Source organism: Sinocyclocheilus rhinocerous, unplaced genomic scaffold, assembly GCF_001515625.1.
Source record: "Sinocyclocheilus rhinocerous isolate Xijiao unplaced genomic scaffold, SAMN03320098_v1.1 scaffold2245, whole genome shotgun sequence".
Taxonomy (NCBI): Eukaryota; Metazoa; Chordata; class Actinopteri; order Cypriniformes; family Cyprinidae; genus Sinocyclocheilus; species Sinocyclocheilus rhinocerous.
The window spans coordinates 510,285-522,716 of record NW_015637544.1 but is presented as its reverse complement, the minus strand read 5'-3'; the positions used below and the strand labels follow the sequence as shown (position 1 = coordinate 522,716).

Genomic DNA, 12,432 nt, shown 5'->3' with positions numbered 1-12,432 from the left:
AGACCTTCGTTCATCTTCGGAACACAAATTAAGATATTTTTGATGAATTCTGAGAGCTCTCTGACCCTCCATAGACAGCAACGCAACTGTAATGTTCCCAGGTCCAGAAATGTCGTAAGGACATCAGTAAAACAGTCCATGTGACATCAGTGGCTCAACTTCAATTTTGCGAAGCTACGAGAATATTTTTTGTGCGCTAAGAAAACAAAAATAACAATTTATTCAACAATTATTCTCCACCGAGTTACGTCTTCTGCCATTTTGGAGAGTACCCAAGAACGTATTCGACGTAATCAGCGTTGTTTACGTTCGGGGGGGAAACGCGCGCATGAACGTAATCTGCGTAATCAGCGTTGTTTACATTTGGGGGAAAGCGTGCCTATGCATTGTGATACTCTCTAAAATGGCGGAAGACAGTAACTCGGGGGAGAAGAATTGTTGAATAAATTATGTTCTTTTTGTTTTCTTTTCACACAAAAAGCATTCTTGAAGCTTCGCAAAATTGAAGTTAAGCCACTGATGACACAAGGACTGTTTTACTGATATCCTTACTACGTTTCTGGACCTGGGAACATTACAGTTGCGTTGTTGTCTATGGAGGGTCAAAGAGCTCTCAGAATTCATCAAAAATATCTTAATTTGTGTTCTGAAGATGATCGAAGGTCTTACAGGTTTGAAACGACATGAGGGTGAGTAATTAATGACAGAATTTTAAGTTTGGGGTGAACTAACCCTTTAAATATAAGCAAGGCATTTTTTCTAGTGTTTTTCACTAAACTTGTTTTTACAAAAAAAAATTTATGCTTGAAAGCTTATGCAAACAAATAACTTGATCAGAGTTAATTCACTGAAATTGATTCACAGTTGTCAACTCTAAATCATGAATGCAATGAAAACATCTGTATTAACATTCTCATACTCATTAATAGTCATGATGAGACAAGTAAGGATAGAAACAACGGCCGAATCATATATTTCTAACACTGATTAATGTTAACTGATCAATAAAGCAGTTGAGAACATTAAAAAACTGTCAACTATCATCTATATTTGGATACGCTGATGATTTATGGAGTACAGAGTGATACATTAATGATTGGTTACTCAGAAACACTACCTCAAGCTGACAACCACACCTTTTATAAATATTTTGATAGATATTAATGGTATCATGGGTTGTTCAAAACAAAAATTGCTCATACATTCTAACTTTTAGTGTCTTGGGAGATATTAAATTGTTGATAGAAAATGCTTCCATTGAGACACTACAGCCAAAAACACTACAAAATAATGCCTGCCTTTGAAAGACAGGACTGTGTGACTCAGCCATCATGTTTTGAAGCCAAAGACAGTTACATGTTTCTGAGAATGAAAACAAAATCCCTAAATGCTCATCTGGACAAGGCCCTAGGTGTTCCTCAGCAATTTTAGAAAATGGTGAGAAAATCAGCATCTTTGGCTTCAAAGAAAGTAAAATGGTTTGTATATAAAAGAAAGAAAAAGAACAATAAACGTTCTTCAGCTATAATGAGTCATACAGTATGTTCTCCAACTCCAAAACCTAAACTGATAAAACTCAGACTAAACATGTGAATACAGTCAAAATACCTCCGCTGAAAACCAAACACGCCTGCAAATGGTATGAAAAATGCACTTAAAGAGCTACTATACAACTTACAGATCTGACATTGACAATATACTTCACAATTTCAGCCTGAGCTCTTCTATAGCACAAATCTGTCCTTTCCATATTGCACTGGTAAGGTCATTGTAAATCCATTCATTCCTCTGCTAATTCCCCAAATTGTACTTTTCAGCCACATGCTTGTGAAAGGTGCACAAGAAAAGAAAGCAGAGTGAACTTGAGTGTGGTAGTCGACCAGCAATGCTTCATTTCAAGTTTAAATGAGCTGTGTATTGCTTGTAAGTGTGGTGGGACTTGTTCACCTGTCACTAAGATGGTGAAAGCTGCTGCTCTCATCTGGGTGGTCTTCTTCAAAACTCAGATTGGACCAACTACCGAGACTGTCATCACCAACGCTCAAACTGAGCTGCTGACTCACCGTTGACTCAGTCACATTGACGCCTTCTCTTCTGGAGGTACTGAAACGGACAAAGTCATCAATCACGATAAGCCAATATAAAAAAGTTTCAAAATCTAGGAAATCCACATATCGTGAGTAACTGATGAGCTATTTTAAGTGATAGTCTGTATGTATGATTCTGTGAAAGCTGTGTCACTGTACCCAAGATTGACGGTTTGGCAGACGTTGGACAATGCGGATGTCATAATCTCTGTGGTGAGACTTTCTGCAAAGCTTGCGCCATCATGACCAATCCCACTGTCTGCATTCAGACTGGTGCAGCTCAGTTCCTTTTTGGCTTTCTCAATGGCACTGCACACCATTTCTTCAGCAAAAGCAGCTCTCTTTTCCAAATCAATGTGTATTCTAGGAATTTCCAGTCCAGTCACTGAATCTGATTCTTGTTGCTGTCTTATTTTCACTCCCTGGAAACCACGATGGCCGTCTCTACTGCAAAACAGGCAGTCTCGACCTTGGCAGTATCGACAAGCTTCATATGCCTCAGCCAGCTTTTCTGTGAAGGAATTGCGTTCAAGTGCCCTCCTGTCCCCCGCTGCCTGAACACATGCCGGTCCCAGGGTCATTTCCAAAGTGTCATTGACAATTTTCCTGGCATAATGTTCAATGACTTGTATTACACCATTGTTGCTTTTGCTGTCATTCAAGCTGCTGGTACTATGGTAGAGCCTGTTAGTTTCTGTATAAGGTAGAAGAGAGCATGAAAACGTATTTTTGATGAGATTTTCTGGCATGTCCTCGACAGTGGATTTCCTGTAGAGGCAAGAATCGGTGAGTGATTTTGGCAATCTAACAGAGCTCATTCTCAGCTTTCTCGTAACATCACATGTGATGTTGTAGGCCAGCGACTCGGCAAAGTTCACAAGTTCTACATACTCATTACTGCTCATGTCTTGACCATCTTGACAAGCACATGGCAGGGATTCACAAGACGATCCATCTTTTCCATCAACAAGTGCAGCGTGGGATGACTTGGATGTGGGAAACTGGGAAACATCAGGACTACGATCATTGGGCAAACGCCTAGAGGAATGAAGTCTCAAAGGAGATCTCTGCTTTATTTTTCGTGCCGCATGAGCCAGGCCAGATTTAATAGATCGATACGCCAAGCGAGTGGCGTACTGATCTAATATAAGCTCTCGGTTGCCTCCCTCTTTCTTGAGCACCTTAATGAGGTATCCCGCATATTCATCAGTGACACTCTCGCAACTTGGATACTCTGACGACATCCCACTTGAACTGCCACTCACTTGGACATCACCAGGCCACTGACAAGTCAAACTTCCCAAAAGGCTGTCTCCACTCTGACGTTTGTCTACAGAGTTTACAGATCCTCTTTTTAGCATTTTATGATGACAGTGGCTTGAAGTCATCATCTTCTTGACATCATTGATGACTTCTCCAGCCACTTCTCCAGCATATGTCCACAAAGAATTTAAGGTCTGCTCTGAGAACTGTGCACTATGCAAGGCGACACTGCCTTTGCATTCATCACCCACCAGCTTCTTCACATCTCCGAGGCTTAGCGTGTCCATCTCAGTGGCCATTGAAACAATGTGGCACGCCAAACGCTCTGCAAAATGGAGCGCACTCCTCTCGATCATTCTGTTCCTGATGTTGGGACTCAGCTCTGCCTGGCAGTTTCTAGAGTGAGGACCATCTTCCTGGTCTTCCTCCTCATCTTCATTGCTGCCAGCTTCTTCAGAGAGAGACCTAATGAGTTTCAGCATGAAATCGGCCTTGTCTGAAACCGAACCTTCTTCTTTGGTGTCGGTGGCAGGTAAGTAATAAGGGGTGGGTGGAGGAGTCGCAGGAGAAAATTCTTTTGCGAGCGTACCTTTGAGCTTCTTCGAGAACAGTCTGATCTGTTTCTCGCTGTACTCGTCCGATGGCTGCTGAGGACTTGAGGGTGGAGTGCTAGGGATTTCAGTCGATTTTGTTCCAGAGTTGCTGCTGGAAAAATCATCTGCACCGACTTTTCTACCTCCACATGAGGCAACTTCAAAAGTGGGCACTTCCAATGTGTCCATTCTCACAACAGAACGGACCTCTGGGGTAAGCTTGGAGACTGGACGTACGCTTCTGGAGGATGGGTCACAAGAGCCCTTTGACAACAAGTGAAAGGGAATCTGAGAGGGAGTCGATGCATCGTGTGATTTAACAATTCCATGGCTTGGAGTGGATATGCGAGCTGCTATAGTTTTGCTCAAAAAGTCTGCACAATCCTCCACTTTCTTCTTCACTTTTGTCGAAGAGTGCATCAGATCGAATGCCTCCCCTACTATAGTGTCCACCATATTCCCGGAGAAGTTTTGAAACGTCTTTCCAATCGAGGGTTTGGAGGAATAATTTTCAACGTATGGACTGCCAAGATCTTCCTCACCACTGGCATTCTGGCTTCTTGCAGGACCTAGTGATGACTCAGTCTGAGTTGCTTCAGAGGTATCTGAGGTTGAGGATCCCACTTCCACTTGGCAACAAATGGTTCTTTTAGGACTGGTCTGACATACGTGACCAATACTAGATTTATACTGAGAAGGTTCATCTGAGTTGTGCACATGGGATATGACCTTGCCAGCCACAGGAACTGGAACACAACTGGCCATACCGGACACACAATACAAGGCTTTCTTCACTGTGCAACCATCCTGTTCTTGATTTGCAGCCTCTGCGACGGCCTGAGATCCAAGATGGCTTGTTTGTGCACTGCAGGTTTTTGTGATGAGAGAACTATCTTCAGCACTCACATAGCAAATGTTGTCTACTGACACACTGATAGCTGCCTGTGTAGTGAAAGTCACATCAGCTTGTGAGAGCTCTATAAAAGCCTCTTGGAGAACAGACTCCGACAGGTCAGAGGCATAGGATGAAACCACTTCCCCCTCTTGCTCAAACGACCAGTCACTTGGTGTGAGTGGAGTTGAGGGATGTGAAAACTGGCAAACCTCCATAATACCTTCAAACACTAACTCCTCAGCCAGATCTGCAGCAAATTGTGTGACTGTGTTGTTGAAAATCTGCTTTTTCACAAAGAGGAACTCGTTGAGGGCTCCAGAAATGGCTTCTCCTACTAGGAAATTGGCTAGACCGTTTATGGCATGCTCTTTTAACACATATGCATGGCGCATACCTATCTCATGAAAGGCCATTTGAAATACTGAAGAAGTCAGTCTTGCAGCCAAATGGCAAAGTGTAGTGGTACAGGAGGACACACCTTTCTGCAAGTCCTTTAAGGCACTTCCAAGGCTCATTTCAACCAAGTCTGTAGCAAACTTCTGAATCCCATCCTTAAGAGACTGTGATTGGGATTTGGTGATGGTGACTGTCTCTTGGATGTCTGAAAGCTTCATTAGATGCCCATTAGTGTTTTTGAACTCCTTATGACACACACAGCTCAAGTTCTTATTAATGTTAAAATCAACAGGGGAGGAGTACCCACAGACCGATCCAAGGATTTCTTTTGACAGGTTGTTGGCAAAATCTGAGTACGTTTTGTACAGCGAGCAAAGGTCCTGTGGTTTACGCAATTCTGAGCCATCTCCATCTGCCTTCAAAAAATACTCTAAGGAGCCTCCTTCTCCCAGTGGGCTAAATGCAGATGAACAAACTGGACTGAAGAGCGGCCCACTTTCCTCGCAGGGAGTCCTCGCAGGCCGTGGGGAATCTTTTGAATCAGAGTGAATACTGTACGGTGATCCTGGTTTAAGTGGAGTTGGTTTCTTGACATTGGCTGGAAGAGTCCTATGATCAAACTTGTGAGGGTTCATTGCTGTGGTCGAGCACCCCCTTGATACAAATTTACAACCAGAGTTGTCAACAAGCTTCTCTGTTTGACCAGGGAGGGGCTGTTCTTTAAGGACCTTGATGTTGGAATCAAAAGACTGGTCTAGTTCATCAAACTGATCAAAGCTGTCGAAAAATTCACTGACTTCTGAGTCAGAATCTTCTACTCCGTCCTTTAAAACGGGGATCTTGGGAATGTCAAGTTTTGCTTTAAGACTCTTCTGATATCCAACTTCATCCAGGAATATAATAGGGCTGGGACTTGAGCAGTCTGACTCATCTGACTCTGTGAGGGATGTGGAAGTAGCGCGTCTCTTTGGAAGACTACTAAGTGCATACGAGCTCTCTGAACTTGCGGGCCACGTTGTTGACTTCAGGACAGTTTCTGACACTTTTGCAGCAGCCTTTTCCTTGCGCACTGACTTCCTCGGTATGGAACTTATAATAATGCGAGATCCAGATAAGTCTCTTAAATGAGAGGGGACAGTCTGGGATGCCACATCCCTTTGGTTCCTCTGACTATGGCCACCTGCAAGATCAGAGAACAGTTAATAAGAACAGAATTCTTATTAACAGTTAATTAAATCCAGAACTAGCAGCTGTTCATAAGCATTTACTTTATTGCTATCTATGTTTACGCAATGGTAGTGTAAATAAAAAAAAAAGGTTTATTCAAACCCATATTTAAACAGGAAGTTATCCTAAGACTGTCAATTAAGAATCATGAGTAATCACCTGTATCCTCCTCTTCAAGATGCTCAAAAGCAGTAACAAAGTCCTCTTCGATAGAAGAGACAGACTGATTGGTGTCATCATCCTCAGCTTGGCATGCTTCTGAAGCGCCCCTCTGCAGAACCTGTAACTCCAGTGCATACCTTATCCCAGCTGCATATCGAGCCAACAATCCCAGCATGCTGCAAACACTAATCTGAGGAGTGGGGCTATGTCTCAGTATGCACAAAGCTCTTGAACAGGCCTGAGGGAGAAAAAAATAAATACTGCATTAAAAAATAAATAAATCGATCAAATGCTAGGATGACACGATAAAAGCCTTTATGTCATGACACATTCTCAATATAAATTGTTATGATAAACTTAATGTTAATCTGGAAGATAAACATAATTCTGCATAATTATAAACAAAGTCTGAAAACTGTCAAACCCTGATCTGACATAATTTCTTGAGAAGTTTTGACTTTTAGACTTCTCACGGCACTCTTATTTTTCCTGACATGCATGGAAGAAAGCATGCAATCTCTTGTTATGTCTGAAAAACACTTGTGGTTTTATGTAATGTTCAAAGTACAAAACTTAATACCATGGCTGCCTACCACAAGGTTAGTTCTGTTTAGACCCAATTTCACACAAAATGATACCACAAATTTAGAAACCCAGACTAAAACAATGAAGGACACCTGATATCAAAATAACGACAACAGCAAACACGTCTCACACAAAACATAAACATACTCTAAATTTTCAAGCATAATATAAGCAAATCATACCTGAGAAACACTGTCTTTTCTCTCAAAGGGCCTTTTGGGGTCTTTGAGGAGCAGAATCTCTTCATCTTTAAGGGTGTATACATGTAGTGATCTAAGCAACTCCATCATCTCAGTGGAGAGGGACGTCAGAGCCTGTGGGCATCAAAGAATACATGACTGTAGGATCCAACAAATGTATCTCTCTCTCTTTTTAGTTTATAGAATAAAACAAAAATGTTAGTTTTTACTTTTCATAGTTCATTTTTACATACTTTGATACAATGTTTAAAGAGAAATGGCGCAAACTATCACATACCTGTAGAGTAAAATCTACTCCCTCAGCATGACTAGGTAAGCATACATAATGTACCTATAAAAGAGAACAATTATGTCATTTATATTGTCTTTATATTGTGATGCCATAGTTAAATGAAATGTCTTTGTGGGCAAATACACTAAACAGCTGTGTCAGTTCAGCACACAGCAGATCTACATGGCAAACCTGCTTCTTATTTACTGATTACCCAACTTTACGCATCAGTCCACCTTAAAAATGACTAAATGATGACCAAGTGATGGAGAAGAATATATATATATATATATATATATATAAATAACCAGGCATATATCTATGCATGCCTAGCAGTCGATTGCACTTTCACTGCTCAGGTGTTTAGATTGCAGTGATGGAGACAAGTTGCGCAATCCCAGGAAATACAGTACAGTACCTTTAAGTCGTGTTTGCATTATCTGATTTCCTTAAGTTAACAATGCAGACAGTGTGTGCAAATAAATTGCAATATCCGCAGGCACAATTCACCCCCCTTCATGAGAATTACAAAGCCACACGGAAAAATGCCACCCTAACAAAAATGAAAACAAGCCACGCTGCAACTGCAATTTCTTTTTTTGAATTTAACAATTCACCCAAGCCTCATGAGATGCGGTCATGTATATAATGAGGTGAGATGCAACAGTCACACTGCTGAACTGTCCCAGTTGACTCTAACCGCTCTCTTATCGCCAATATCTGTCGTCATAGAGGCTTTAAAAATTACTCAACTCAAAAAGAGGTCACGAAACATTTAAACTGAACCATCTGTGTACGTATTCTTTCAGCTCAGCCCGATCAACAGCATTTGTTGCATATTCATGTTGACTAGCGCATTAAAAATTACACTAGTCTCTTGTTTTCTCAAAAACATAAATAAAGGGGGAAAAAAGAAAGCAAAAATCGATGTTACAGTGAGGCACTTATAATGGAAATAATCATAAAACATAGAAAAGTGCAGTTTATAATTTTATAAAAGCGCTTACCTTCATTCTTCTGTTGAAATGTGTGTATTATTTCAGCTGCAAAGTTGTTCTTGTCCTTTTATAGTCATTTTGGGGTTTGTGGTGTTATGTTGTCATGAAATTAAGTTGTCAAATTGAATATAACTTTACATAGAAGACGTCAGTATGCAATTTGCAACGGGTAAAAGACGAAAAGGGCTGTCAAGTATCAAAACAATAAAAAGTTTAATATAGCTTTAAAATTGTTTTTTTCCCCCTGTACATTAGAATGTTTTTAACATGGTTGATAGAAGACACCCACTAGAATGTCATTTAGTGTATCAATAGTTCATATACCAAAAATAATCATTAGATGTCATTTAAGGATCACAGTGCAGCACCCAGAAATAAGTTGTAATTTTAAAACTTTAACACTATCCTTCAAACCACTAGGTTTTACCCATTTGTCAGCAAGAAGTTTTTAAAATATATAATACATTTTAGTATGATCAGCTTTTCTTTTATATATTTTAATAAGTACAGGTCAGAATAAGTATGTTGTTTCATTTTTACATAAATATATCTGTTAGGCTGAATGACATTTCACACATATTTTTGTTTTGTTTTTTCCACCAAAGTTATTTGACATTAATGTAGACACTAGCATTTAATATGCTTTTTATGTATATAAATCACTTTTGTAAATTTAATTGACCCTTTGCAAAAACCCGCCCTCTTTAGTTACTGTTGCTATGTCCGACAAGCCATGTCTCTCTCATACTACACACCATGTTCTCACGCAGTAAAAATACATTGCGGCGCAAAAAGGAAACTGACAACATGCCGACAGACAAGATAGAGCAGGTTACTTCTGGTATGAAACAAGGTCTCAGCTTTCAAAATTTGTCTTTTTTTTTTAAAGAAATTCAAACAATAGCGTTTTGTGGCTCTTTAATGTGTCTTGAGAGATCACTGTAGCTCCACACGTGAACCAATCGTCTTTTCATATTTACTTAAAGGACGAGATAAACATGAATGAACATCATAACGTATTTTATTTCAACCGTGGAAAGATGTCAAAGTCCACCGAAGTTAATGTACTCTCTTGTCTGATTTGTTTGTCAGGCAAGATGGCAGATTCGGCATTATGCTTGGTCAGATCGCCTGTCATTCAAGCTCTTTGCGGACAGTTAATTGTCTCGTCTTTGACCCTAACACACATATTACTTATGTCTTGTGGCTACACTATTGAAATGTTCATGGATCAGCTCCATTCACTTCCATTGTGCCTCACTGTAGCCCAAACTTTTGCTTTTTTAAAGAAACTGAGGAACAAGTGAAAAGAGGGACAAGACTGAGCTTAACTATTTTGAACCCATAATATTCCTTTAATCACTGCAAAAATTATTCCTTTGCAGTTGCAGTCATGCATATACATAATATTCAATCCTTACTTCTGATAGAGACTGTGGTTCTTTATTATGCAGCTCCACTACCACATTGCAGAGCTCCTTCTTGTGTTTCAACAGGCTCTTCAGGCCCGGGTTTGAGCCCTCACGGATGGTCTGCTCAAACAAAAATAAAACGTATTGGAAATTGAATGAGCTTAGAAATGAATGCAATAGAACTGAATCATGGTAGTCAGCACTGTACCTCTTTCTTCATGGTGGGACGGCTCTGTAACGGGACCCCTCTGATCCGTGCACAGGCGTCCATGATGTTGCGGTGCTGGACAGGAGGTTCTCCTCTCCTTGAAGTGAAACAGTTGGGTTGAAATAAACACATTGTAAACATTTTCATTCTAGCTACCAAAAATTAAATCCAGCCTACAGCAGTTATGCTTACATGCACAGACAATTTTCTGCTTATACCAGATTCATTGGCTCAATCAGACTGAAAAGCCAATTAACACCTCTATTCTATTGAGCTTGAGCAGAATTTAATTTTGATTAGATTGGAAAGGGTGGTGTAACCTGAAATAATCCGATCATCAACGGTAAAAAATTAAGCACGTAAACATTAGAATTTGACTGTTTTCTCAATCAGCTTTCGCACATGCACAGTGCCTGGATACGTTTACATACATTTTTATGTGCGTGTTTATTTACGTCTCAAGTCTTATGTAAGTAAGTGAATGAGACTGAATATACATTGAGATGGCGCCGCAAATGGCAGCCACGATGCTGAGCTCCGCAATTCTGCTGTTTTTGTTTGTTTGTTCCGTTTTTTGTCATTCTTCTATAAGTTTTACCAGAGACGAACTCCTTAACATTAAGCAACACATCCCAGACAATATTTTTCCGGTTTTTGATTATTCGGACGTTTTGTTGGACATTCTAGTCGGAGGTACAGCTGTGTTGTTCAAACGTGTGTACAGACGCAGAAGAGGGAAACGTGCCGGTGCCCTGGTTAAGCTTCGCGCGCGCAGCTTTCAACCTGCACTCCCAAGCATTCATTTCACGCATTCTAGTCGGAGGTACAGCTGTGTTGTTCAAACGTGTGTACAGACGCAGAAGAGGGAAACGTGCCGGTGCCCTGGTTAAGCTTCGCGCGCGCAGCTTTCAACCTGCACTCCCAAGCATTCATTTCACGAATGTCCGTTCCCTTCCTAACAAAACGGATGAACTACTTCTCCTCGCTCGCACCAACAAGGATTTTTCAAACTCTGCTGCACTATGCTTCACTGAAACCTGGCTGAGTGAAGCCATTTCGGATAACGCGCTTCCATCTGTTCCATCTGATCCGAAGCGGATCGCATCACGGAGTTAACGGGTAAAATGAGAGGTGTTGGATTGTGTTTCTACAGCAACGAAAGTTGGTGTTCAGATGTAACAACGCTGAAAATGTAAACCTTTCTACTTGCCGCGGGAATTTTCCTCTTTCATTCTCGTGAATGTGTACGTTCCTCCGGACGTGTGCGTGAGCGCCACGATGCAACAGCTGGCCGAACAAATAACTGAAATGGAGCAAAGGTCCCCAGACTGTATTTTAATAATTCTTGGAAGTTTTAAAAAAAAATCAAATCTCTCCCGTGAACTGCCAAAATACAAGCAGCACATTACGTGTCCCACCAGAGACAGCACTATTTTGGATCACTGTTACACAGCAATAAAGGATGCATATCACTCTGTCCCACGAGCAGCTTTGGGCAGAAGTGGGGATAAAATATTGCATAACCAGGCCAGGAACAGACTAACAAAGGAGATCAGAGTGGCTAAAAAAAACTACTCTGAAAAGCTGAGAAAACAGTTTTCAGCCAACGATCCGGCGTCAGTATGAACTGGTCTCAAGAACATCACCTTGTACAAGACACCATCCCCACAGTCTGTGGAGAATCAACAACTGGCTGACGATCTGAATATGTTTTACTGTCGATTTGAAAAGGATAGTCTACCATCCCCCATCCGCTCTGATCGGCACTTCACACATTCACCTACCACCCCTGCAACCCCCCTCTCTCCCTCCCCCACCATTCAACCTGTGCTTAAGGTCTGTGTAGAGGATGTGAACCGGGTCTTCAGGAAGCAGAAATCTAGAAAAGCTTCAGGCCCAGATGGTGTTTCACCTGCCTGTTTAAAAGTCTGCCCTGACCAACTGGCCCCCATATTCACACAGATCTTCAACAGATCACTGGAGCTGTGTGAAGTTCCCTGCTGCTTCAAATGCTCCACCATCATTCTGATCCCCAAAAAGCCCCAAATCACTGGACTTAATGATTACAGACTTGTCGCTCTCACGTCTGTGATCATGAAGTAATTTAAAGGACTGGTCCTGGCCTACCCGAAGGA

General features: G+C 41.1%; 1 protein-coding gene across 1 annotated transcript in view; it reads right to left on the bottom strand.

Annotated features, from left to right (window-relative positions):
* The window catches only part of LOC107749032 (A-kinase anchor protein 11), a 30,047-nt gene that overhangs the window by 9,373 nt on the left and 8,242 nt on the right, over window positions 1-12,432 (bottom strand). Inside the window, exons 2-8 of the mRNA XM_016564079.1 lie at window positions 10,298-10,394; window positions 10,099-10,209; window positions 7,686-7,739; window positions 7,391-7,522; window positions 6,621-6,861; window positions 2,247-6,414; window positions 1,948-2,103 (exon numbers count right to left, since the gene is read on the bottom strand). Coding sequence (XP_016419565.1) covers window positions 1,948-2,103; window positions 2,247-6,414; window positions 6,621-6,861; window positions 7,391-7,522; window positions 7,686-7,739; window positions 10,099-10,209; window positions 10,298-10,360 — 4,925 coding nt within the window. The 5' untranslated portion in view covers window positions 10,361-10,394. The remainder of the gene's footprint in view (window positions 1-1,947; window positions 2,104-2,246; window positions 6,415-6,620; window positions 6,862-7,390; window positions 7,523-7,685; window positions 7,740-10,098; window positions 10,210-10,297; window positions 10,395-12,432) is intronic.